Here is a 27,475-nt window from a genome sequence, read left to right as displayed (position 1 = left end):
CGTGCTTTCTTTGTAAGGTAAGGAACTTGTAAGGTGGATTAACTTGAGGTCCAGAGTTGCTATTTTCCATTGTTAAAATGTCAATCTCAAATATTTTTATAACCTTTCCCTATCAGGAAGGTACTGCTTAAACATGGAGTAGATTCCAAGGAGAAAAATAAATGAATTTGTACAGGTCAGTTTTTTGGAGAAGTAGAAATGTGTCTGGGAAATTACAGAGAATTTTAAGAAAATGTTTTCAAATTAATTAATTAATTTTTGTGTGTATGCCTGAGTGTTTATATGTGCCTTATATGTGTGCGGTGCCCATATATGTCAATAAGAGGTGTTTGACCCCTTGGAACTGGAATTACAGATGGTTGTGAGCTGCCATATGGGTGGTGGGATCTAAAGCCACACCCTCTGCAAAACCAGTAAGCACTCTAAGTGCTGAGCCATGTCTCTAGTCCCCTTTAGCTTTCTCTTAATGGAGCCATTCCTGAAGCAAGATAAACCCTGTTATAAGTCAAGTGGCTCCAGAAAGCATTTTTATTTAGATCTTTGGTTATGAGGATTAAAAAGTTTTTGCTTTCTTCTTTATTGTTATTGCTCTTGAATATTTAGAATGTAAATAATGTTTTTATGGTTGACTACCTATTATCCCAAGCTTATTTGTTTAAAGTTGCAACAGAAGAATCAGTAGAATACTGAAGCCTATGCTTATGTTTCCCAAACACTAAGTTCATTTGAAGTTTAAAAGCAACAGTAGTATGGAGAAGGAGGAAATACGAGGAGATAGGATGAAGAAATACCAGCCCCCAGGTGATTCTGGCATGTGGCCTATTTGGAAACCACTACCTCCAAAAAGCAATGCTGCACAGTAGGAAATTAAGATGGCAAATCAATCATGACTCTAAAATCAGTGGGAATTCTTAAGCCTGATTTTAACTTTTGAAATGTATTTGGATCCATTCACCACAGGGGGGAATGCTCTATTTGTATAGGTCAATTCTTAATGGCTCTGATTTTGGATGTTAAGGTGGATGCTTTGCAGTTTTTGTAAATTTTATGACATGGTATTGGTAAAAGCTATTTCAATTTGGAGTGTTAAATTAATGCTTCTCCTATAGGCTTTGAGAATCCTAATTTTTTTTTGTCCCAGAGAATTCAGCATGAGATCAAGTGTTCCCTGAGACATGAGCCTCAATTCCCATTAAAAAAAAATTAAACCTTCTTTGATCAGGGCTTGGCACCACCAGATAAAACCTAACAGGTGTGCCACAGCACATGAAGTCTATTAAATTTGTTTCACACTGCCTGGGAACATGCTGTGTGTTTTTTAATTTATTCTTCCCACTGCTGCCCCCTTCTGGATATGATGCAATCATTCATCTCAAACATATTTAATAGCCTGTTTCCTGGGAAGTCACCACAGCTTTCCCCTGGGAGATAGGAGAGTCACAAGGTGGTGATTATAATTCTGCATGGCAGTCTGTGTACTGGAGACAGTTCCTCTCAGTTCCGTTTCAGCCTTTTAGAAGGTTAGTCATTAGGTCTATGTCCTCTTCCCGTTCTCATTTCCTGGAAAGATGACAAAAGATAACATGCTTGGAGTGTTCCAGGAAGTTGTCGTTTTCTTCCTCTCTCTAGCTAAATGAGAAGCTGTTATCCATCCATTGGCTTTTGCTTGAGCTTGGAACATAGTGCCATTTTTGTGTATACTCATATGCACCGGGGAGCTGAGTCGAGCTGTCGGGGTGGGGGTGGGGGTAGATGGAAGACTTAACTAGACTTAACTCTTGAGGCTTTTGTAGTCTGAAACCTGAGTCGACTTACCAAGCTGTGCCTTAGATACTTCTTTGCAAGTAGAGAGGAAAGGCATGTCTCTGCTCTGCTTACCATTCCCATACACGGTGGTAATAATAATGATAGCAGCGAAGGTGATGGACGTGGTGGATGGTAGGTGAGGGGTACCAAGTGATTAGGGAATGGAGATTCCTTGTTAAACATTTCCCACATAGTCTTTCCTTTTAGTTGTTGGATGGATATGCATAGTAGGGTCTAAGAGGTTTCAAGCACACACAATGCACAGCACTAGTTTGTTGCTTGCTTCTGTGTCATGGCAAGGTGTTCCTGTGCAGGGTGGTCTCCAGACGGCCACAGGCAATTCCAGGTGCAGTTCCATTGCTAATGACCAGCTCACAAACCTTCTGCAGCGCAGCAATTCTCCCCTTCCACTGCCTGTTCCAGTTTTTAATCTTGTAAGGATTAAATCCAGATTTCCAGGCCTAGAATGTTATGAGCGTTTATATATGTCCTATACCAAATGGACCCTTTGCAGTTCTGCAGGGTATTCACATTTCCCAGGACTCAGCCTTCTTATTTGTCCCCCGAAGAGAGGGACTTGCTTACTGTGTGAGGAAAGGGAGGCTCAGCTTTTTTGTGACATGGCTAAGAGGAGCACCTGAGGTCTCTGGATCCCCTCTCCAAACCCGGTCCCTGCTTCTTTTTTCATTGCTCATACACATCCCCACTTCATCTGTCTGTCTGTCTGTTTGTCTATCTCTCATTAGCAAAGCTCACCCTTCCTTCCACACCCATCCACACACCAGCACAAAGATAATGATAAAGACAAATGACAAAGAAATTAACGGTTCCCAGGGTCTGGTGCTGTGGGAGCCAGTGTCTTAACATAGTCAGGACTTTTACTATCCAATTATTTCTGGAAATTAGTGAGTCCGGAGGGAGAAGAAGAACACAGAGGAGTAGTGGTGGGCCTACTCATGAGCCTGCCTCCAGCATTGCCGTGAGTCTGGCCACATGCTGGCCTCCTAGCTTCAGGGCAGTCTCTGGCTGAGAGAGAGGGGAGTCCCCATCTAGGCTGCCTTTCTTTGCTGCCTGGAGTTGGGAGGAGATGCGGAGGTGCTGCTCCTTCTTTGCGCAGGTGTGGGTGCATGCTATGGGCAAGGACAAACTCAACCTCTTGGCTTTTCCATGCTTCTGTTGCTGAGGAGGGGGCTATGGCAGCACTTCAGTTAGAAGCTGAAACATGCCTGTTCTCCCTACAGCAAGGCAAAATGCTTATGTCAGGAGAAATGGCTCTTTTTTATGCAGCTGACCACATGTAAGGAGAGGCTGGCTCTCTCGAGAGTTTGCTTTGTGCCTTGCTAGCATTTATGAGAATTTTCAGCTCCCCTCTCTGCCTTGCTTGTCTAACCCAAGAGTTTTAATGATCATCATCAATCTATGCTGCTTTATACCAGAGGAGGCTTTTATCTTTGCGGCAGTGTAAATGAGGACAGAATAGTGAGTGCAGCAAGATACTTTCTTTTGGATAAATATGTGAAACAAAGAAGCAAATTATATTCTCTCCATAAGTAGCACTCTTCTTGTGGATTTTTATGATGAAAACCTGCAGTGTTTGCAAAACCATAGATGAGCTATGAGCGTCTATAGGCACCTTCCATGAATGAGTGGAAACACAAAAAGAGGACTGATGTTTTTGTAAGTGTTTCTAATTACTCCCCACAACTTCTGATGGGAAAGTGGGCTCCATGGATCTTGGTAGTGAGCAAATTAGTGTCTGATTTAGTTTTCATAAGAAAAAGTATGGTTGAAACACATTTTAATGGTTTTATTCCATAGTATTCTTTTTCTGATTTGGTTACAGAGACATGGGAACAAGAAAAATTTCTTTTTCTTCTTCTTCTTTTTTTTTTTGTGGAGGGAAGTTTTTGAGATACAGTCTCACTCTAGTTTAGCCAGGCTATTTTGGAACTTACTGTGTAGCCCTGACTGCTTTCAAACCCACGGTGACCTTCCTGACTCAGCTTTCCAAGTGCTGGGATCATAAGCATGAGCAGCCACACCCAGCCAGGGATATTTTCTTATAGAAAAAGTCGCAGACCTTTTAACTTTTTTTAGGAGCTCAGTTTTCTCATGCCCATGGTGCTTTGTGCTTACACACACACACACACACACACACACACACACATGCACACTCTCATAAGATCTCATTAATTAGCCTTGGCTAGCATAACTCAATATGTAGACATGGCTGGCCTTAAACTTGTGGCCTCTTGCCTCTGCCTCTAGACTCTCAAAAGGAGGTATTAGCCACGACATCTGACTCTGGTAATGTTATATAGTTAAAGATAATATGTAAGTAGATATATTTCTTCCTAACCTTTATGAGAGACTGGTTTCAAATCTATTATTAGACTATCACGAGAAACCAAGAAGCTTTCAGGTGGGAATCTGTCTTTATATAAAAAGATAAACTCTTAAGTGGAGTGTCTTTTTATCTTGGAATGTCTCCATTAATCCATTTAGACTTGAGAATGGCCTCTCAATGTACCAATGAAAGAAAACATGCTGAATTTCTTTCCTTCTCCTTGTGCTTTTAACTTTGAAAGTAAAATCAGAGAACTATCAAAGTGTGGAAGCCCCTGTGTTCTCCGCCTCAGCTGTACTCGTTGCTGTGTTCTGTACTAGCCCAGGCACTACTTACCTCCCTGGTTAACTGATAAGTGAAATCCTAAGCAACCAACAAATAATCTTTTGTTTCAGCAACTTCTAAGGACTACAACAATCTCAAAGCAAGACCAAGATCCAGGTAGTGTTTATTTAATTTCTCACTTGATGATCTTGTGCCTTTTCTCTGCCTAGAAGTAAATCCAAAACCCCAAACCCACGCCCAAATCACTATCTGCTTTACCTTTAGACGTGAATCTAAATATGTGGGCCATTGCACTTCTTGTGAGTGGCCTGCCTTGGTTACGTAGTGATGCTGGAAAGCATCTTAGTCTTTGTGAGCATTAGTGCTAGAAGATGGTGGCTGTTGTTATCTGGACCCTTGATAGGAAGTAGTTTTTGTAACATGACTGAGTTGGGGGTAGGATGATAAGTAATGGAGGGTGTATGGCTTTGTTAAGAGGGAACTAGGGTTAAAAGGTAACAACTAAAGTTTCTGTGAATGTGAGTACCAAACAAGTAAGTCTAGGGCATAAAATCTAGAGAAGAGAAAATGCTTATGGTGACTTCAAGGAGACACTGGGCATCAGGTAAGCACTACTCAGGGCCTGCTTGAACCATTCTTAGTGCCTCCTCTCAGCTTCAGTTTTAAATAGCCATTAATGAAAGGGAGAACCAAGACAGCAAACTTATGGCTGTTATAAGACTTGGAAGAGAGGAGCAGAGGGGAGATATGATCCAGGACGCTAAATGAGTTAGCCCACAAAAGACAAGAAATGTTGGGGCCACTCTCTTTTTTTTCTTTGTAGTGTGGAGCTCTTTTATTTTTCACATTTTCATACGTGGCAACCCATCAGTCTGGGAACATTTAGTCTGAATTCTAACCTAAATACTATTACATGAGAAGTGTACCAGGCTGTTTACCTCTTATTTGCACTTAAACTCCTGAAACTAGATCACACTTAAATCTCACTGCCACAAACGACACTCTAATGGGGAGGTTCTGCACGTTCACCTTGAAAACTGATGTGATAATCTCTGCAAAAGCACCCAGAAATTGGAATGGTGGGTCATGTGACATATATACTTAGCTTGACAATGTGTCACTGAGGGGTGCTCAATGGCTGTCCCAGCTGCACATGGTCCCAGTGTCCTCACTGCAGTGTAATAGAGAATACTATGTGGTTGGGTTTTTTGTTTGTTTTGCTTTGACTCTCGGTGACTTTCCCCCACTTCCAGCTTCATTCAGCTCCTCTATGCCACCCCCGTAGTGGATTTAAACTTTATTATATTTTATACTCTTGAAATTTAAGGACATACTATCTCAATGTAAATAAAATAATTTAGGCTGTATTTCTTTGTTCATATAAACCACAGATACCTACATTCATGTATATTTTTAAACAATAATTCATTTGAGTAAAAAGAGTATGGTCACTCCTTCTATGGTGACCATATTTACTCATTCTGTTTTTTTTTTAAAGGTTGGAATGGGAGGATACAAGGGTTGGGATAACCATTGAGATGTAACAAGAATAAATTAATAAAAAAAACGGTTGGCAGATTCTTTCCATATTAGTTTATACTAGCTTTGAAATATAGAAATGATAATATTTACCCATTTTTATAAGAAAAGACTTTCATGAATTGCAGAAGTGAGCTGATATCAGCCAAAAATTGAACTTCTGCTGAGTTCTTCTCTCCCCCAAAATGAATGAAAGTATAAAATCTCAAAGGAGCATGATCCACTAGTAATGGTCTGGACAGATTTTATATATTATTCTTGTACAGGTTGGCTTATTGGTCTAATATGGATAATTCTATTTTCCATATTTCTAATTGGCCATTTACTGAGATAAAGGATATAAAACCACCCTTACTCTTATTTGTCAAGTGGTAAGGACTTGTAGACATATAAGGGAAAGAGGAAACATTACCATTCTGCAGTTATGTTGTCCATTATTTTGCCAATTCCTTGAACACTGTGTTTTACTTGGTCATAGTCCTGCGTACAGTCTCACATATTTGGTACTCAGTACCTTTCCATGTGAAAATATAAGCATGAAGATCATATACAGAGAGGAGATATGTGGTGTGGGATAGTGTGTGTATGTGCCTACAAGCATGTGAATGCACATACAAACTATTACACTTATGTTTCTACACTTATTCTTTCTCCCTTGAGTAGACCATATCACCAAAGCTCTATGTGGCATAGAAAGTTTTTTATTTTTTTAACTTCTAACTAAGAACTCTAGCTTACTTTACAGAGTAATTGTTGATTCCCTTTGGTTCTGATCGACAGAGTTAGAGAACTTTTCCCTTAGCTCTTGCCTTTGTTTGTCTTGTCTGTCTAGACATAAATGCTACAAGGATCAAGCCAAGAGCATGCCCCATACCATTATTATGGTTGTCTTAAAGGTTGCTTCCTTGAAAGACAAACAAAACCTTCAGCCAACATAGAGAGACCTTGAGAAACTTTTTTTTTTAAAAGAAAAACCTTTCCTAGCAATAGTTAATTACGAATTGGACCTCATGGGACCCTGCCCCTCCCGCTGAACTATTGATTACTGATGGATTCTGGGAGAGGAGCAATCGTTGTCTCTCCCATCCCATCAAGGGAGAGTTCACCAGGCATGAATGGGTAGTTCCAAGCTCTTAGTCACACATGTAAACCTCAGTGGGTCTCTCTCTTTAAACAAAAATTAGGTATACAGTGCTCTGCCTGTGTGTGTGTCTGCAGGCCAGAAGAGGGCATCAGATCACATTACAGATGGTTGGGAGCCACCATGTGGTTGCTGGGAATTGAACACAGGACCTTTGGAAGAGCAGCCAGTGCTCTTAACCACTGAGCCATCTCTCCATCCCCTCAGTCGGTCTCATAAACAAAGAAACAAACCAAAATAACAACCAAAAAACCTCATGAATGTGGGAAGGAAACTTGGGAGGAAGCAGGGCTTATAGATGGGAGGAAAATTAGAGAGGGGTGTGATAATATGAATGCACATTATACAGGTATGAAGTGGTCAAAGAACAAACCCGATACAGTTAAAAACAAACAAAACTTTGCTTTGTCACAAACAACTTTACCAAATCCTAAAGGAGTTTAATAGTCTGTGGTCAACTGTAATTTAGGAAGGACTGTTGTGACAGCTGATTACAGAAGCCAGTTTCCTGAAGGTAATTTCTTTCTCAGTTGTATCGCTGATTCAGAGGTCATTTCTGCTTTGACATGAAGTCAGCTGAGAAGCTGAGTATATGGATGGAGACATCCACTTTCTCCATGTTTTTCCTGATCATCATATTGTGAACCTATCCTTATCAACAAACCAAAAAGTATGGAGTTTAATTACCATAGAAAATGAGTATGTGCCTGTAAATATCTAGCTGCTGCTGCAGGCAGATTTCTTCTCTGCTTCATGAGCACTATAATAGCATCATAAAAACTGAAATAGAAACAAATCAGAGTTTGCAACATTCTAGCTCTTCTTTCATTTTCTTTAAATATTATTATTATAGTGCCAGAAGTCACCAAGTTAGCTATGCTTTGCTACACCTTAAAGAAGGTTAAAATTAAGTCATTGCTTTGAAAATGTTCATAAAACTCTTATTTCTGAGGGCAAGGCTGGCTAACCTCCTGAAGTTGATAGACGCGTTTCCCTTTCCTACGCGTGTGTCACTTGTGGCATAACCCTTGTGTTTGAGTTCTTAGTCACAGGGTTGCTGTCTCAATTCCTTATGTGCCTATCATCACATTGGGAGTGAACCAGTCTTTTTAATCAGTTAATACCATGAAACCCTTTTCCAAAAACACTGAAGTATGCAAGCCAAAAGGCTTATTAACAACTATAACAGAAATTGATTTGAAATTATACAAAACATTTTTGGAGAGAGTGTAAATGTAGGCTTATGACTTAATAAGGGCTAATGATCACAGTCTTGGCTGGATTCACATACTTATTGTACACAATGGCATTTAAGGGACAGTAGAATTTATAGTTGCTTTTGGGCAGCTTGTCTGTTCTCTGCAGTCATTTTGACTTTGGGGTGTTTTCTGGGTCAACCCAGCTTAAGGGAGTAAAGCTCCGCTCTTTTCCCTCTGACCTTCCCTTATTTTGCTACAGATCTTACTCTAGCACATCCATAGAAGAGGCCATGAAAAGGGGTGAGGACCCTCCCACCCCGCCACCAAGGCCACAGAAAACCCATTCCAGAGCCTCCTCCTTGGATCTGAATAAAGTCTTCCAGCCCAGCGCGCCAGGTGAAGTGCCCCCTGCCTCCCAAAGCCCTTCTCTTTCCTGTTGGAACCAGTATAATTCTCTGCTGCTAAGGCCGCTGTGTGTCAGAGAAAAGAGCAGACAGACCTGGCAGTTTTCCTTGCCATGCAAGTCTTTATGCTGCTGTGATATTCTTGGGCAGGAAAAATCCCAGACAGATACATAGCATATGGGTCTGGAGACTTGCCCACACTGCTGAGGATCAAGAATTATGAAGTTTTTCTTTACTAAGAAACTAAAAATGTTTCAACTCCAGGCATCCCACTGTGTACTTCGCTGCAGTCTTGTCTTCTGTATCATGGTAATTTGTAAATAAGACCTTGGCATTTTCCTGAGACATTGTATGGTTCTCAGGGGTCAGAGCTTAGTGATCAGTACCTGGCCAGAACTTTATATGACAGTTTATCCTTGTGTTCTTAGAGTTCAACTCAGAAGACTCCAGATCTGATTAGTGTTTGGGTGGTGGGAAGAGGGTCTAGGGCTATGGGCTTTGTGGGTGGGCTGCTCTGGGGTTTTGGGAAATATTTTTGAGCCAGCAGCTGGGGCTGGGCGTGTCAGAGAGAGCTGCCTTTTCCCTTACTTCCTGTGAGGTAGGGTGTATTCTCCTAGGAAAGCTAAGGAACAAAATGACATGCCTTTGCTTCAGTGCAGGTCACAGCAGAGATGGCACTGTCTCAGATGGCATTTGGGGAACTGCAAGGGCCTTTCCACTGACGTATGGAGGTGAACTAGCGATATGATTTCCTATAATGCTTTCTCAATCTGTGTGCAGTTTAAATCAAGGCAGACCTGGCTGCTAGTGATGTGTACTTTATCACCCTTTCTCCTAAAGCAGAGCGTTTCATTGGCTCCCACATTGGCATGACCTCAGTGTCCTGGCAGAGCTCAGGATGTTTCACTTGTTCTAATAAAGTACTCTTCTCGCAGTAAAGTTATAGATTTTTAAAAATATACTCGAATCTAGAACTCTCTGTGAAACTGACTCTCTGCAATGACTATCTGCATTAGATAAAATTTTCTCTTAAATTTTTTCCCATACTTAGTTCCAAATTCTGGCATAATTTCATAGTGACTGGTCTTTAGGGTAAGAGCAGCCATGGGTGATAATGTTATGAAAATTTCACATGGTTATAGGATTACGAACTAGAAGACTTACTGTGGTTACAAAAAGATTAAAATAATCTGGATAGCCGAGTAAGTATCTTTCCCTTGCAAGGACTGAGAATGGACATGCACACACATATTCCAGTGTATCTGAAACTCAGCATAGCTGCTTTTTGCCTGTTCAGTTTTCAGAGAGTGAGCTAATCTTTGTCTCAGATTCTTTTATCTTTAAAGTAAGGCCAGTATGTACTTCATGTGGTTGTAAGGCTTTGGTTAGTTGATAAACATACTTCAAATGTCACCCTGTTTGGCCCAGACACCTTAGAACACCCAAGGCTTATATTTCCATAGCTGGAAAGTTCCAGGGGCAGCCCTGAGAGACCACCAACTGAGGACCAAGTATCCAAATGCCTGAGAATATGAGAGACATCTCATTCAAACCAAAACACATTCCATCTACTTAATTTGTTCATTCTTACAGAAAAGTACAAGGGAGTTTCTAAATTATGTTCCATATTTCTAGAAAGTGCTAAAAATGAGATGAAGCAGAAATGCCTAAAGCAGAGACTAAATGTACCAGAGGAGTCTGCCTAAGAGAACTTAGATGACCTTTCTCATTGTGCTTGCCTTTAGACATCACTTTTGGTAGATAGGATCAGATTACACTTTCCAATTAGCCATTGTTTCTTTTGTTTCTATTTCACAGTGAAGAACTATATCATTCTTTTTATGGATGCATGATATGGAGGTACTATAGTTGAGCATGCATTGGTGGAGAAGGTCCTCCCCCAACAGACACAAACCTTCTTTTCCTCCCCATAATCCCACTTTGCTCTTAGGTTGCATGTAAGGCAAAAGTTATCAATGACTTCAAAGCTACATTTTTGTTTTTCTATCCAATTATTTTCTTGTATTAAATCCTAAATGTAGGAGTTTTGAGATCAAAGGCTATAGATGTGTTTAAAGTATAGATGTATGTTGCTAGACTACTGAAGAAAACCTATCAGTTTGCTTTATTTCTAGCATTGTCTGAGAATGTTCCCTTACATCATTACTATAATGCATCATTCTTCATCCTTTTGGATATAGGCAAAAACTTTCCTGATTCTTTGTAAGGACAAGCATCTTTCCACAGTATTATTGACCATTATGTCTTCTTTTGTGACTCATCTGCTCACAAGGTTCACCCAGCTTCTATTGACTAATCACAGATAATACGTGTTATATTTCTCCCACTTTGCCTAAGAACTTCTCTTCTCCAAGGCACATGAGAATGTCAGCGGGCCATGGGCAGCTGGTATAATCTGCTTCTCTGCTAGGTCCTTATCCCTCCAGTCCCTTCTTTTGCTAATTTTGTCCTTTGACACAAAATCTATCTGGGATGCTCTACTTACAAAAAGAAGAAGAAAGAAAGGTATAGGAAAGAGGGGAAGATGGTTGAGGTGAAGCAAGATATCAACTTGAGTTAAAAAACAAGGCTAAAACAAAGCCTTCTCTAAACAATGGACCCCCACAGGGTGATAGAAAGCAGTGTGTGCTGCCCAGATGCTGTGAGAAAGTAACTTAAAGTGTGGTGACAATGTGGACAAGAAATTGGATGGATTGGCTAGAGAAGTGGCCCAGCAGTAAAGAGCCCTGGCTGCTCTGTCCAGTACCCAGTACCCACAGAGTTTCTCCTGGAACCCTGAGTCCAGAGGACCTGACACCCTCTTTGGACTTTGTTTGCATTTGCACATGCAGGCAAAATACTCATACACATAAAATAAATCTAAAAAAAAAAGTGTAAAAGAAACCAGATGTGGTGACTTACTACTTTGGTCCTAGCTCTTAGAAGGCAGAGGCAAGTGCATCTTTGATGAGTTCAAGACCACGCTGGTCTACAAAGAGAGTTCAAGGTCAGCCAGGGCTACACAGTGAGAACATTTTAAAAACAAAAACAACTTTAAAAAAGGAAGACAAGAAGGAACAAAGAGAGAGAAAAAAATGGATGGAGAGTGCCAACAAACAAGTGTGCAAGAGGAAATGAAGAGAAAGATGAGGTAGTTAAATAAGAGTAATGTTTATATCAAACAAGAAACAACTACTTTTTAAAAGGGCAAATTTCAAAGTACAGGCCAATAGGCTTCAATTTTGAGAGTTGCAAAGAAAGTATAGATATATAATTTACAGGAGTGTAGGGCTCTAGGAACAGGTATCAAACAAGTGTGGGCTTTCATTGGAAAAGGTGATATAATCTGATCGTATTATTTGTTATAACTGATCCTGGTCTTGAAGCCATCAGCCTCACACAACTGTCATCTTTGAAAGATGATATAAATGTGGAAGGGTGAGCCACCACATATACATGCACAAATACATAAATAAATGTAATAATTATGCAAGGAGTCTTAAGTCAGATGTGATACAGATCTACAAAACCTAGCAGTAGTCAAGCCTGGGGCCTGTTTGGTGCTGATTTGGTTTTGTAGGTCTATTACTGTAACCATGAAACATGGACAACTGGTATTCCTGTAAGAAAAATCACACATTGAGGCCAATCCATTTTACAACTGAACTGGCTTTTCTCATTGTAATGGTAAATTTTTCCCCCACAAAATGTTTTTACCCTCTTCTACTGGATGGAACTTCCTCTCCTTCCACTCTTGACTCTGGCCTCCTCTTTCAGAGCCATGCCTAAGGTTCACAGCATGAGGTTTCCATGGTGATGGTAAAATACTTTAGTTCTGCTTTTACCACAACAGCCCTATCTATTTCTGTTATGGAGAACCCTAGCAGAAGCACAGAGATTGTGTGAGGAGTTACAGCTACTCCTTTAAAAAATTGGACTAGGGCCTTCCACCAGTTCCACTCTGACCAAGGCAACAAAACCTGGTCCCATGGATATATCTAGCTATAGAACAGGGTAGCTGCTCTCTAATTGACATCTTTTAATTTAAAAGATGAGGTGGATATTGATGGGTTGCTTTTTGTACCACACTTCTTATGGCAACATTCACTAAGAGCCCCACGTTAACACCACTGTGATGGCTGAACCAATGCTTTCGTGGGTAGTGGTTTCCCATGAGGAGCTGCTTTCCCATCAGTGCCAGCTAGATGAATTGTGGAATTACCTTGGAAGGTGTCTCAGTGAGGGATTGCCTAGATTAGGCTGGCTTATGAGTGCGAGGTGGGAAGGGCTTCCCTACTATGGAGGCACCATTCCCAATTGGGATCCTGCACTGTGAGTGGAGAGGAGGGTTGAGCATGGCTGGGTATTTATAGCTCTTTGCTTCTTGACTGGGGATGTCATGTAACCAGTTGCTTTAAGTTCCTGCTCTTGTGACTTCTCTGTTTTAGTGGACTGTAACCTGGAACTGTGAGCTAAGATAAGCTCTTTCTCCCTCAAGTTGCTTTTGCCAGAGTGGTTTTTTTTTAACAGTGACAGAAAATAAAATAAGATACTGCCTTTTCTTTTAAAATATTGATAATAAAATTCATCCCATAATTAAAATTATAATGCCTCCATACCACAAAATGAAGCTCTTCAAAAAGAATGATGTCTGTGTACTACCTAGAAAAAGGCAGAGGTAAATTAAGCAACAAAGACATATTGCAAATGTGTAGAAAATTCCAAAAAGAGTACTTTTATTTGTTTTTGAGGTAGAGTCTCAAAACTGGTAACCCAGGTTTGCCTATTTCCACTTTCTAAGTACTGAGATTATACCTGACTCAGGGAAAGGAACAGTATGATGGGAGGACAGAAATGAGATGCAGTCCTACCTTTTATTTATTCTTTTAAATATTGTCTCTTATACATATATTCAGCAGCACATGAGAATCCAGAGCTATTTTTCCTGGATAAATTCATCCATCTAAAAGTTGCCTACCATTGCGAGGTATCTTTTTAACCATCTGCTACCACCTCCTGGAACGCAGCTGAAATGACAGAAGCATTCTGGAGCATTCTTTCAGATACTGCTACATTCTTCAGGTGACTTTTCTGTTCCCCTCCAGTATAGGGGAATGAGAACGTCCCATATGCTCCCCTTGTGAGATGTTTGCTGAGGTGACCTGTCACTCTAGGGCTCTGGCCTAAAGTGGAAGGCAAGTGCTGTTTACTCAGTGGTGAGCTGGGGGAAGTGTGTCCTGGAGTTTATACACATGGTTATTTTTCCCTGTGACTTGAGAAATAGGAAACTCCTCGGGGCTAAGAGATGCTTTCAAGATCAGACTTCCTCTCAAGGTCTCTGAAGGGTACAAATCTCTGCTTTGTAGATCACCTCATGCCTCATGCCTGGGAGAGCTACTTGTTTCCTTTCAAAATTTAGTAGAATTTAAAATTTTAGTAGGATTATGGGATTCTCGCCCCACATCCAATATTTGAGGCTCATGATACAAATCCAGTTTGAGCAGTTTTATTTTTATAAGTTCAAGTCAAATTTACCTTTTAAAAAAGTATGCAGTTCAGTGGCATATATATGTATACACACACACACACACACACACACACACACACACACACACACACACTTCCGAGACAGAGTTTCTCTGTGTAGTCTTGACTGTCCTGGACTCACTTTGTAGACCAGGTTGGTCTCGAACTCACAGCGATCCGCCTGCCTCTGCTTCCCAAATGCTGGGATTAAAGGTGTGCACCACCACCGCACGGCAGTATATAGTATTATATAATCATCCACACTCTCTAATTTCAGAACACTTTCAATATCCCAGAATAATTCTTTATCTGTTACCAGTTATTTCCCATTCCATCCTTTTCTCCCTCCAGTCACTGGTAACCACCAACCTACTTTATATTTCTATGCATATATGTGTTTTGAACATTCTGTATTAAAGTAAAATGTGGTCCTTTGAGACTTTTTTCCACTTAAAGTTTTAAATATTCATCTATTGTATAGTGTGAACCACTGTGTCATTCCTTTTGTGGTGGAATGGATATATCACGTTTTTTAAAGTTATTTTTTATTTTTTTATTAATTTATTTAGATTACATCTCCTCACTTGTATCCTCCTGTTCCTCCCTCCGTCCCTCCCTCCCTCTTTCACCCTATTCCCCTCCCGTAGGTCTGTGACAGAAGATTATCTCCTTCCCCACAATATGGTCACAGCCTATCAAGTCTCATCTTGGTAGCCTGCTTATTCTTTCTCTAAGTGCCACCAGGCCTCCCCACCAAGAGGAGATGGTTAAATATGGGGCACCAGAGTTCATGTCTGAGTCAGTCCCCACTCTCCACGCAACTATGGAGAATGTCCTGACCATTGGCCAGATTTGAGTAGGGGTTCAATGTTTACTGCATGTATTGTCCTTGGTTGGTGCAGGAGGTTGACCAGACCCCCCTGGGTCCATATCTGCCCATCATGATGATCTTCTTGTGGGTTTCTAGGACCCTGTGGATCCTTCTATTTCCTCATTCTCCCATATTTCCCTCATCTAGAGTCCCAATAGGAAATTTTATTGTTTATCTGTTGATGGCCGCTTGAGTTGTTTCTACTTTTGGCTATTCTAAAGAGTTCTGTGATCATTCATGTCCAAGTTTTCATGGAAACATGCTTTCACTTATCTTGGATATATACACAAGAGTAGAATTTCTAGTTTATATGACAAAACTATACTGAATATTTTGAGAATTTCTTGAACTGTTTTCCAAAGCAGCTCTACCAATTTACCACTTCACAAGTAATGCATAAGTATACCAGTCCATTTACATCCTCAGAATACCTGTTATAGTTTTTTTTAATTGTACCTTCCTAAGGCATTTGAGTGTACTATCTGTTGTGTTGGAAGAAATAGCCATAAAAAAAGCTCTCCCCATTTTAAGTTTGGGTGTTCATTCTTTTGTTCTTGATTTGTAAGTTAAAAAAAAACATATTCTAGGTACAAGTTTAGTTTTTGGTCTTTCATATATAAATATTTCCTCTCATTTTGTGGGTTTGTCTTTTGTGTTTTTGATGGGACCCTTTGATTCAGTTCTGTTTAAAGCTTTCATAGGGTTCAGTTTACCCGGTTTTGTCACTTGTGCTGTCAGTGTCCTATCTAGGAAACTATTGCCCAGCTCAAGGATATGAAGTTACTCTTCTTCAGAAAGTTTCATAAGTTTGATTTTAAAATTTATCTGAAGTCCATCCAAGTTAATTTTTGCATATGAGGTGGAAGTCCAGTTTTATTTTTCTACATGCATTTATTAGTTTTTCCTGTATCATTTGTAGAAAACTATTAATTTTTGCTACTTTTATGGAAAGTCAATTAACCATATAAGTACACGTTTATTTCTAGAATCTCAATTCTATTCCATTGACCATATCTATCTTTATTTGAACAGCATATTGTCTGGATAATTGTCTATTTGTAGTTCTTTATTAAGAATGATTTTATATGGATGGTTGTTTTCTATACATGTGTGCCTGTGCACCATATGAGACCAAAAGAAGGCATTATATCCCCTGGAACAGCAGTTATGGATGGTTCTGAGGTACCATGTTGGTTTTGGGGATCAAACCCTAGCCCTTTGGCAGAGCAGCCAGAGCTCTTAATTGCTGAGCCACCTCTCCAGATCTTTAAAAACATTTTTGGAGATTGTAATTTAATTACAACATCTTGCCTTTTCTTTCCTCCTTCCAAACCATTCCATATACCCCTTCCTACTCTTCTTTAAATTCATAGCTGTTGTAGTATGCTTTGGTATCAGGGACTATAAGACCTTCTACTTTATTCTTTTTTTAAGTACTTTTGTTATTGTTCAGATTCTCTAGCATTTCCATACAAAATTTAATATTAGCTTATCAGTTCCTGCAGGAAAACAAATCTGACTGGTGTTTCAATAGGGATTGCACCAATATATCAGTTAGGTTTGGTTAGTATTACTCTTTTAATAATGTCTTCTACTCTCCAAACACAGAATGGCTTTTTGTCCATTTAGGTCTTTAATTTGCTTTTAGTAGTGTTTTTATACTTTATAAGCATACAGATCTTATACTTGTTAAATTTGTTCCTAGGAACTTTGTTCTTTTTTATTCTATTCTAAATATTTTTAATAGGAAAATTCATTTACAAAGCCTTCAACTGATAATGTATAGAAACACAGTTGGCTTTAGTTTAGTTATCATGAATTCTGTAACCTCATTAAATTTACGTCAGTACACATCATATTAGGAAGTTTACATAGTGAGGTGGAGTGCATGCTCATTATAGTGCTCCTAACAGCTTAGCTAATAATCCTTCAACCACTCACAGATTAAAGATGAAATCCCTTTTAGTCTGTTTGGAAGACACCAATAAGATCATTATTGATCACTTACCAGGAAACTGAGACAGAGGGGAGGACATTCTAGTGGGACTCTAGATGAGAGAAGCATGGGAGAATGGCAAAGTAGAAGGATCCAGAGGGTCCTAGAAGCCTACAAGTAGAACATTATGATAGGCAGATTTGGGCACAGGGGTCCCGCTCAAACTAAGGCACCAGCCAAGGACAATACAGGCAGTAAACCTTACACCCCTACCCAGATCTAGACAATGGACAGAACACTCTCCACAGTAGAGTGGAGAGTGGGATATTACTTTCTCACATACTCTGGTGCCTCACCTTTGACCATGTCCCCTGGAGGGGGAGACCTGGTGGCACTCAGAGGAAGGACAGCAGGTTACCAAGAAGAGACTTGATACCCTATGAACATATACAGGGGGAGGTAATCCCCCTCAGGAACAGTCATAGGGGAGGGGAATAAGGGGAAAATGGGAGGGAGGGAAGAATGGGAGGATACAAGGGATGGGATAACCATTGAGATGTAACAAGAATAAATTAATAAAGGAGAAAAAAATGAAAAAAAATTCTAAATTAGAAACAAACAAACAAAAAAGATCATTATTGAATGTCATAGTTCAGTTTAAAATTTCTCTTGTGCATGACATAATTGATCTAGGACCATTTCTCAAGTAGCATATACCTTATCTAGGAAGCAGAGACTCTATCTTAAATTCAGGCTTCCCTGTTTATACCTGCGGGTTTTCACTTCACTGCTGCCTACCACCAGGTATACTAGTTGTGAGTGACACGAGTTTGAGTCTCATTTTGTACAGAGGACATAGTTAAAGCATTTTATGTGCATTATTTCTAATTTCTAATGTGCTATTCCACAGCAGCTCTGCAAAGCAGGTAGTGTTTCCTCCTCATTGATACAGAAACAAGTGCAAGCTAGTTTGTCCAAGGTCATTGAGCCAGTAGCAGTTAAAGCTTGGGTTTTAACTATATGGTCTCATGCTAGGACCCAATTTTGCAATCATAGAAGGGGCAATATTTCTTTTCTGCCTCTCCATTTGCATTTCCCAATCCATCTGCTCAATCAGATATTTCATAGGCGTGTCTGCTAAGCTTCCGCTTATGGGAGTGGGACAGGGCAGGGGACATCAAGCTGTTATTACTTTTACTCATCCACCTCACTTTGCTTTACCAGCCAGCAGGACAAAGAACTCTTCATTCAGACTCAGGCCTTTGACTGTTAGTGTAGTCTTCTGTCTTTGAAGGCCTAAGGCAGTGGGTTCAACCTTCCTAATGCTGTGGCCCTTTAATATATTTCTTCATGTTATGACCTACACCCATAATATTATTTTTGTTGCTACTTCATAACTGTCATTTTGCTACTATTATGAATCATAAATATTTTTTGAGATAGAGGTTTGCCGAACGGGGTCATAACCCACAGCAGGGCTAAGGGGTACTTTGTAGTTTGAGATCTGAATCTTTGCCTTCAGACCCGATCTTGCTTGTTATAGAGGGCTTGCTCTTGGAAGTAACACAACTGGAACTTATATTGACAAAGCATTAATACGTGTTCTTGAGGTTTTCGGTTTTGAGAGATTATAAAAAGTGTTGGCTGCAGCATAGTGTTCCTTTGGCATAAGATTTTAAGTCTAGAAGTTCATGTAAACAATGAGAAGACTTTTTGGATATTGGCCTAGATGAAACTTTTCAGAGGTATGAGACTAGTCCAGGTTGTTTACAAGGCTAGGTATGCCAGAGCCCAGCATGAACAGCTAGCTGAAAGGCAGTCTTTGCCAAGTGTGGGCTTTTGCCTTTTCTGGTTCCTGTCTGTCTTTATTTAGAAGTTGTTTTTCTTCTTCTCAAAGTCTGTGCAACTTTCTCAATAAACAAAATGCGGTGGTTTGGGCCTGTACAAGGTAAAAGCCTGGGGATTTAGCAATTCTTGCCAAGACAAGGGTGAAGCCGATACTGCTGTTGGCTGGGGTGCATTCTCTTTTCTACTCTCTGATTTGATGGCAATTCCTGGGCTCATGAATGCTTTTAGGGGGCTGTGTAGGGGAGGAATAGTGCCATAATCTCTGCAGAATCAAGTAGCAACAGTTAGAGTGACTGTCCTGTTGAAAATGTGTATAAAACTCATTCCACGAGGAGACAAATATCTTCTTGTATATACAATTCAAACACGAGCCCATTTCTTGACCTCATCCCGACCAAGTCCCATGTGCCACCTCATTCCGAGCAGTGTCTCCTCCTAACAGTTAGTAGTGCATTGTGAGTATTTATATGTCCCTATAATGTCAATTACGGGTTTTATGTCTTTAAAGTGTTTGAGACTACACTATACATGTTTTTTCATTACTTTTTCATAATATGCTATTTCCTAGACATACATCCATGTTCATACTGATATTTGTCTTTCTTTTATGCATATATTCTGTATACTGACTACTTTATTTAAAAACTATGTTATGGAAAATTTCAAATTTAGTGGACCATTTTCATACATTATTTTGCTGTAAGTCCTAAATATTATATAATCCCTATTGTGTCTGTGCCTGTGTATATCAGATAAAGCTTTTATTTTTATTAATTTTTTGTTGCTTCTTGAATTCTTAGTTTTTAGTTACATGCAAATTAGTGTATTTCTTTTGTTGTTGTGTTTTCAAGACAGGGTTTCTCTGTGTAGCTTTGGCTGTCCTGGACTCGCTTTGTAGACCAGACTGGCCTTGAAGCCACAGAGATCTGCCTGCCTCTGCATCCCAGAGTGCTGGGATTACAGGTGTGCACCACTGCACCCTGCAAATCAATGTTTCATTGACATTTTTATACATACAAATCACTGTACTTTGCTTATATCACCCACACTCTCTCTTGTCCTTCCTCTCCTCCCTCTGGTTCTGTTCTAGTACTCTTCTACCTAACAAAATCAGCAATAGTTCATAAATAAGATTTAATATTCAGTCAGTGTCCTGGTTTCTTCTGTCTTTTTGTAGTGACTTGTTTAAATCAAGATTCAAACATATGACTCTATGTTCATTTGTTCTTGCTTTGAGAATCTGTCGCTTAATAGGTATGCCCCTTCATCAATCATTTTTCTCCCATTATAGTTGTTAATTAATTAATTAATTCACAAGAAAATAATTCATACTGTTGATTTCCATTTTCAAGTTTTTGACTGGTTGCTTATTCTTCCATCTGTTGTATTTTCTGTGAGCCAGTAGGTACATCTAGGCTCAATTAGACTCAGATTTGTTCAACAAGTTACTTCCTAGTGACACTGTCTACTTTCTCCTGTTCCATATTAGGAGTTTCTTGATATTTAATGCCTTTCTAATTTGAATTGTTTGCTTTATCAGTGAGTTCATATAGTATTAGCCTCATCCATGTGATGTAACAGAGATCTCCAACAAGCTTTCAAATAATGATTTTTATCAGCAATCAGTTATTGTTGTCTACATATACATTGGTAAATGTTAACAACCTGTCATTTGTCAATTTCTGTGGTGTAAACACTCCTGCCCTGGCTGCTTTCATGCATAATGATGTGTCACTGAATATGGAGCTGTGAACAGGTGCACACAGCAGGCTCTCACAAGCTTTCATGAGCCCTTTCCAGAAAACTGCTGTTTAGGCCCATGATTCCACTGGTCATTGCAAAATTATGGTATTATATTTTATTACCTTGACCTTTATTAATTAAGACTCTGGTTCATTTAACCATTTTCCTATTGTTAAACATTCAGCTCATGACTGAAGGAAACCATAATGCAATGTAAATTTGGTATTCATAGGAGCTTGTAGAATGTTTTGAAAATAGATATAACCTTTAGTGACTGTATTTAGGGAAAGTGCTGTATCTATTCTGTCTGTATTTAATGAGTGCTTTCTGCATGCTTAGCAGTGTGTAGAATTCCAAGAGGAGTATGGATGGCTATGACTCCAACCTCTCCTAGTTAATATTATGTGACATGTGATTGTAAGAAGGAAACTGAATGTGGGCATTTGCTAGCTAGAACTATCAGTAAATGTATGGGCAGAGGGATGCAGGGCTGTTGAAGTAGACATTAAAACATAGCTCTTATTTTGGAGTCAAATTCTATTGCTTCTTCCTTGACAGCTGCACTTGCTTATTTCCTATTGCTAGTCACCTGCGAGGCTACTGTATAGTAGTTTCTAATCTTGTTTGCTTTCCTGGAGTTACAGGCTTCATTTTCTTCTCAAGTATATCCACGAGGTTGCTTCCCTACTTACAATGCTTTAAGACCTGTTACGTCAACACCTCATTCCTGATAGTAGTGAAACTGAAGTCACAAGAATACACAAATTTAGTAAGAGAACAGTATCATGGGCTGGCATGCCTGGGATGGGATATATAGGAAGGAAGTAGAGACAAAAAAGACTGCAGTCTGTTTCATGGTCTAGAAAAATAAATGATGATCAGGGAAGGAGCATAAGGATACAGGAAGTAATAAAAGAAGAGTTCCATTAGAGTGGCAGGGGTGATCCCAGTGGCCGTCATCATGGTGCAGATTTGATGTCAGTTTAATTTGAAATGTTGAAGAATTAGTCTGACTACTGTCATATCTTAAAAATTCATAGTAGAAAAGAGAGTTCTAGGTGACAGAAACTTTTCCAGGTTGTCTTTTTCTTTGTTTGTCTGTCTCCATTACTCAGCTGAAACAAAAATATGGACTTAAAATGTATAGGATTGCAGGAATGCACTGCTACGCTTGGCCATAAGTTTGAATTTTGGTGAATTGTAGCTTTATCAGTCTTTCTCTTTTATGGATCATCTCTAAGAAATATTTGTCTAACCCAAGGTCTTGAACATTTTCTTTATGTTCTAAGTTTCATCATTTTAGCTTTTATAGTCAGATTCATGATTAATTTAGGCTTTATTTTTGCATAAAACATGAGGTAAAGGCCTGAGTTAATAATTTTATATTTGGATGTCCATTTTCCCCAGAACCATTTGTCAAAGAAAATGCACCTCATTTTCCATGGCCTTGTTTTGGAACCTTTGTTGAGAACCTTCTAACTTCTAAGGGTTTCCTTTTAGACTCTCTTCCGTTGACTTCTATGCTTTTTCTTATATTAGCATTGCACTGGATATATACATTTAAAGCTTTATTTTATTATTTATTTGTCTGTATGTGTGTATCTGTATAAGTGCAAATACAAGCAGAGGCCAGAAGAGGGCATCCAATTCCTGGGAACTGGAGTTTTAGATAGTTGTGAGCTGCCATGTGAGTGCTGGAAATTGAACTTGGGACTTGTGAATAGGTGATCACATGGCTAAATGCTTACATCATAACACTTTTATTTTGTTTAAAATTTTAAAAATTTTAAATTTTTATTTAATTTGTTCTTTAACATTTTTATACATGTATATAATGTGTTCTAGTTATTCTCACCCACAATTTCTCATTTCCATCCTGCTTCTATCAACCTCACATTTTTCCTATAAATACCTTTCCCAAATATATGCCTATTGTTCTGTTTTGTCCCATTGAGCTTTAACAGGGCCATCTGTGTGACTGTGGCTTTAGAACTATTCATTGGAGCTTGGTGGGCCCACCAGTGGGTAAACCAGATTCATCAATAGCCAATAGTTCAGCTCAAAGTAGGGCTCCATGAGCCCTCCTCCATCAGTGAATGCTTGTGGACAGGGCCAGGTCTTGTGCAGACTCAGTTGGGGTTAACTTTGCATGCTGTGAGTTCGTCACACAGAAATGGCTGTATTATGCCTAGGAGATAACATTTTACAGCCCTTCCCTTTATCTTTGGCTCTTAAATTCTCTGACCCTTCTTCTATGATGTCCTGAGCTATAGAGGAGGTGCTATAAATGTCCTGCTTAAGGATAGTCAAATCATCACTTTTCCCTGAACAGCCATTCATCTCTATATTAAAGACCATTTGTTGTAAAGAGAAGCTTCTTTGATTAATGATGAGAATGTTATTTGCCTATGAATATAAACACAGATAGTTTTAGAAGGCACTTTGACATTATATATGTCAGTTTAACCAAACAACAGTAATATGTGTCTTCCGCTTGCTAGGGCCAAGGTTTTTCTACTATGTGTTTCTAACTGGGTATGTATTACCAAGCATTGGTTCCCTCTTGTGAAGTGGACCTTTTAAATTTACTTATCTATTCTCTCCCCCGTCTCTGTGTATACACTATGGCACATGTGTGGAGGTCAGAGGACCACTTGTGGGATTTGGGGAGTCAGTTCTCTCTTTCTACTATGTGAGTCTCAGGGATCAAACTCAGGTCATCAGGATTGGTGTCAAGCACCTTTATCCACTGAATAACCTCACTGGCCCTTAGTTTTCTTGAAACCAAAAGAATTGTGTGTCTGTTGTCTGCCTTCATGTGAGTCTGGGACTTGAACTCAGGTTCTTGGGCTTACATGTAAGGACTTTTATCCACTGAGCCATATCACTTACTTATTTTTAGTTTTGAGTCTATGCTTTACAGAGTGAGCAGGAATATCCTTTTAGTATGAGCTGGTCTGTTCTTTCTCTGAGGCCTTTTGAAATGCTCATTCCTTGGCCTTAGCCCTCCCACCCTCACATCTGCTTACTTATTCTTGTCTCTCTGGATTTTTCTGCTCTGTATCTGTTTTGAAGGCTCAAAATGTGTAATTGATTACTGTCCCATAGTGGTAGTAAACTAGACATTATCTTTTTTTATTCCCCAGGCTTTAATAGTCTCATCTGCAAAGTGGAAGAATTGAATTTGATTGTATTACTTTTCCAAACTTAGTTGTTAACATTATATTTATTGAATAAAACATTGTGAATTCATCTCTTTTACTTGAAGGCAAAATTGTGTCCTGTTTGATATAGATTTTAATAGGCTTATATTTTGGTGATGTAATGCATATGGATGACCAACCAGAGCCAAGGAAGGTATTATTAGGAAGGCACTCCAGGAAGTCCTTGTGATAAGTACATAGGTATACCTCTGCTGTCCTTGTGCATGACTGACTAATCAGGATGGATATAAGGCTGCACATACTTTTGTGACTAGAAAGAAAAGAATGAACAATTCCTATTACTGTGAAACAGCCACTTTATGAAACTGTCAAGAAGAAAAAGGGTCCCTTCTGATCAGAGCCCAGAAGCTTTTCTTATGGCTGACTCTGTACTTGATTGATACTTGAAAGTCTAGTTCTTACTGGCAAACTCCTTTTAACATTTCCCCTTCTTTGAGTGCCTCCCCATTGGAATTTGAACACTTTTATTTCCTTCATAAACTATTCATAGTGGGGGTTGGAGCTCTTTTCCATAGCTGAAGTTATTCCAAGTTTCACTCCCCTAAAGAATTGTCCTTCTTTTATTGAAGCTTTCAATCATCACATCTGCTGCTTTCTTTTCATCCAGTAAGTTAGAACATGTGCTCCTTTATCTGATGAATTGATCCTTATAGAAATAAAAAGGAAATTAGTAAATAGTGATGTTTGTGAAAGCGATTTTGCTGAGAATAGTTTTTTTTTTTTTTTTGGAACAAGCTCTCAACTCTATAGACCAGGCTGTCTCAGAATTCATTATGTAACCCAGGCTAGTCTCCAGAGTGCTGGGATTATAAACATGAAACACTATATCCAGCTTGCTTGGAAATTTCTAAATATAATGATGTAAGAGGATAAAACAATGTTAAAGGTTAGTGTTTTGATACAATTCAGAGGATCAGACTTAATGAATTTGAGAAACAATTTCATATTTTTAGTTGTAAGCCTAGCCTTTAACAGCTGAGCCATCTCTCAAGCCCAAGAAATAATTTTAAGCAAGGAGGCCCATTAACATGTTATATGAATTTAGGATTAAATGGCAATATCTTTACTTGAACTTTTGAATCTGGCTTTGTTGATTTGAGGGTTTTTGTTGTTGTTGTTGTTGTTTGTTTGTTTTGGTTTTTCATGACAAGGTGTAGCCTTAGCTGTCCTGGACTCACTTTGTAGACCAGACTGGCTTTGAACTCACAGAGATCTGCCTGCCTCTGCCTCCCTGAGGGCTGAGATTACAGGTGTGCCCCCCTTTTTTTTCTTAATTGCACTTATAAAGATTTTTGCCTTGATAAAGCCTTGCTGACAGCTGATGGTCCACCTTAACTAGAAGCAACTTGCAATTGCTTCAAGAAGATGACAACTTGTATATAGAAAAGTATTCTTTCCTCCTTCTCTTGTACCCCCTTTCCGTTCTATTAACAGGCACCTTGTCAGCATTTGCAAATGTACAATAGGTTATCCAGGGAAATATTTTTAAAGTTGCACTTTCTGTGGAGGTGTGTGTTTTGTTTTTGATTGATTAGAACATACAGAATCAAATGCTTGAATTTAATTTTAAGTGAAAATGGAATTGCAGATATAAGAGACGGTTCTTCACTAAGTTCAATTCTAGTTATTAAAGCATTATGTAAGAGGTTGCTAAACAATAGTGGTGTGCGTAGGTGCTGTGGGAGGCAGATGATTCAATATAAAATTGGCAGAATGAAACTTGTTAAATACCTCACACCATGATCCATAAACATAAGGAAAGGTTGTTTTCTGTAGCAACCAAAGACCTGGGTCACTTGTGTGTGGTGGGGGAGGATGGATGAGAGGAGATTCAAGCATATTCATATATTCCCGACTGTCTTCTTACTTGTAAAAACCTATCTGCCAATAGAAAACTCTTGTGGTTTCTCATTTAGATCCCAAATCTGGACCAAAGAGAAGTAAATAAATGCTAATTCCTAATTTTCTCTTCTCTTGATTGAGGGTAGTGGTTAAGGTTCTGAAGAAGGAAGAAGCTTGTAAGGAAGCCATAGCTGATATCTTGACACGGTAGAAAGAATGGCCTAGAAGTTCCATGTTAAACTAAGGGATAAACATAAGTCTTTGGAGGAGTTCCTCTCAGGCCACTGCCATGCCTCTCAAAAGTCTACTGCAAGATTGTTAATATTGATTGTTTTGATATTTCTTCCCTTACACTTCCAAATAATATAACTTCTTCTTGACCTTTCAGTACTGTTATCATCACCTGTCTTTTCTTCAGTTTTCCAGTATAGCTATATTTTAATTTTCATTAGATACATATTTAGTATTTATATTATGGCCATTAAACCATATAGTAAATTTACCTTTTGTGTTTGTACATTTACCCTTTCGTGTCTTTTCAGGTTTAGTTCATCTTAGAGTGATTAATAAAACTTGTTTTATCCATTGTGCTTTCCCCTAATTTGATCACAGACTCCATCATTTTTCTATAGTTCCTCTTAGGAAGTTTTGACACATCAAGTATTTTATACATTTTACATTTCAGAGAGACATAAACTTATGGTCTTAAGTGCTTGTTATATACTTTTTCATAATGATATCTCTCCATATTGCCACCACAGGATTCCCTTGTTCATTCAACTATATTGGACATCTTTTATCCTATATCCCTTGTTTTACTTTTTGTTTTGATAGAATGTGTCCTTAAGTGGCTTCCCAGGGAAGGATAAATACAAGGGGGCTCTTAATTATACCATTGTTTAGGCTGCTAGTTTGGGTGGTGCAGGAGTTAGTTGTTACATCACTGTAACCAAACACCTGACCAGAAGCAATATTAAGGGAGGAGAGGTTTATTTTGGTTCTCAGTTTGAGAGGATACAGTCCATTGTGATAGTGGTGGGGAAGATATGGAGGCGTTTATGGCCACTGGAACATGTAGTTGAGACTCTTCACATCATTTTCAGATCAGGAAACAGAGTTCAAGGAGTGGGCCAAGTTATAAAATCTTGAGGTAAGCTCCCAGTGAGTTCACCTAGAGTGTCCCCAACATCTCAAAACAGTGCCACCACCTGGAGAGCCAGAGTTCAAACATATGAACCTGCACCAGGTGTGGTGGTGCACACCTTTAATCCCAGCACTCAGGAGACAGAGGCAGGCGGACCGTTGTGAGTTCAAGGCCAGCTTGGTCTACAGGGTGAGTTTTAGGACAGCCAGTACAAGAGAAACCCTGTCTCGAAAAACCAAACCAAACAAACAAATGAACCTGTGAGGAGCATTTCATTTTCAAACCACAGTATTCCACTCCTGATACCATAGTTTCATGGTCATCTTATAATATAAAATGCATTCAGCTCAACCTAAAAGTCTTCATAGCCCTAACAGTTATAGCACTGTTCTAAAGTTCAAAATTTCTTCTTACATGCAATGCAGTCCCTTAACTTTGAGCCTCTATAAAATAAAAATAAAACATGCTATATACATTTCGGATACATGGGGACATATAGTAAACATTCCCATTCTAAAAGGGAGGAATGAGATGCATCAAGGACAGATCAGACCAAAGAAGATCTAAATATAGTGTAAACAGCCAATCCTGAGTCTGTGTTAGTAACCTGAGCTCATTAT

General features: G+C 39.2%; 1 protein-coding gene across 13 annotated transcripts in view; it reads left to right on the top strand.

Annotated features, from left to right (window-relative positions):
• REPS2 (RALBP1 associated Eps domain containing 2) overlaps positions 1-27,475 on the top strand; it is a 213,779-nt gene that overhangs the window by 115,328 nt on the left and 70,976 nt on the right. For 4 of the 13 annotated variants that reach the window (XM_084790165.1, XM_084790166.1, XM_084790167.1 and 1 more), the window contains 3 exons: positions 4,549-4,594; positions 8,577-8,713; positions 9,381-9,452. The exons of 7 other annotated variants lie outside the window; for them this stretch is intronic. In XM_084790165.1, coding sequence (XP_084646291.1) covers positions 4,549-4,594; positions 8,577-8,713; positions 9,381-9,452 — 255 coding nt within the window. The remainder of the gene's footprint in view (positions 1-4,548; positions 4,595-8,576; positions 8,714-9,380; positions 9,453-27,475) is intronic. 2 more of the 13 variants (XM_084790169.1, XM_084790168.1) reach the window with 1 other exon arrangement.

Source organism: Acomys minous (assembly GCF_964271855.1).
Source record: "Acomys minous genome assembly, chromosome: 7".
NCBI classification, from domain to species: Eukaryota; Metazoa; Chordata; class Mammalia; order Rodentia; family Muridae; genus Acomys; species Acomys minous.
This window is presented reverse-complemented; position numbering and strand designations above follow the sequence as displayed.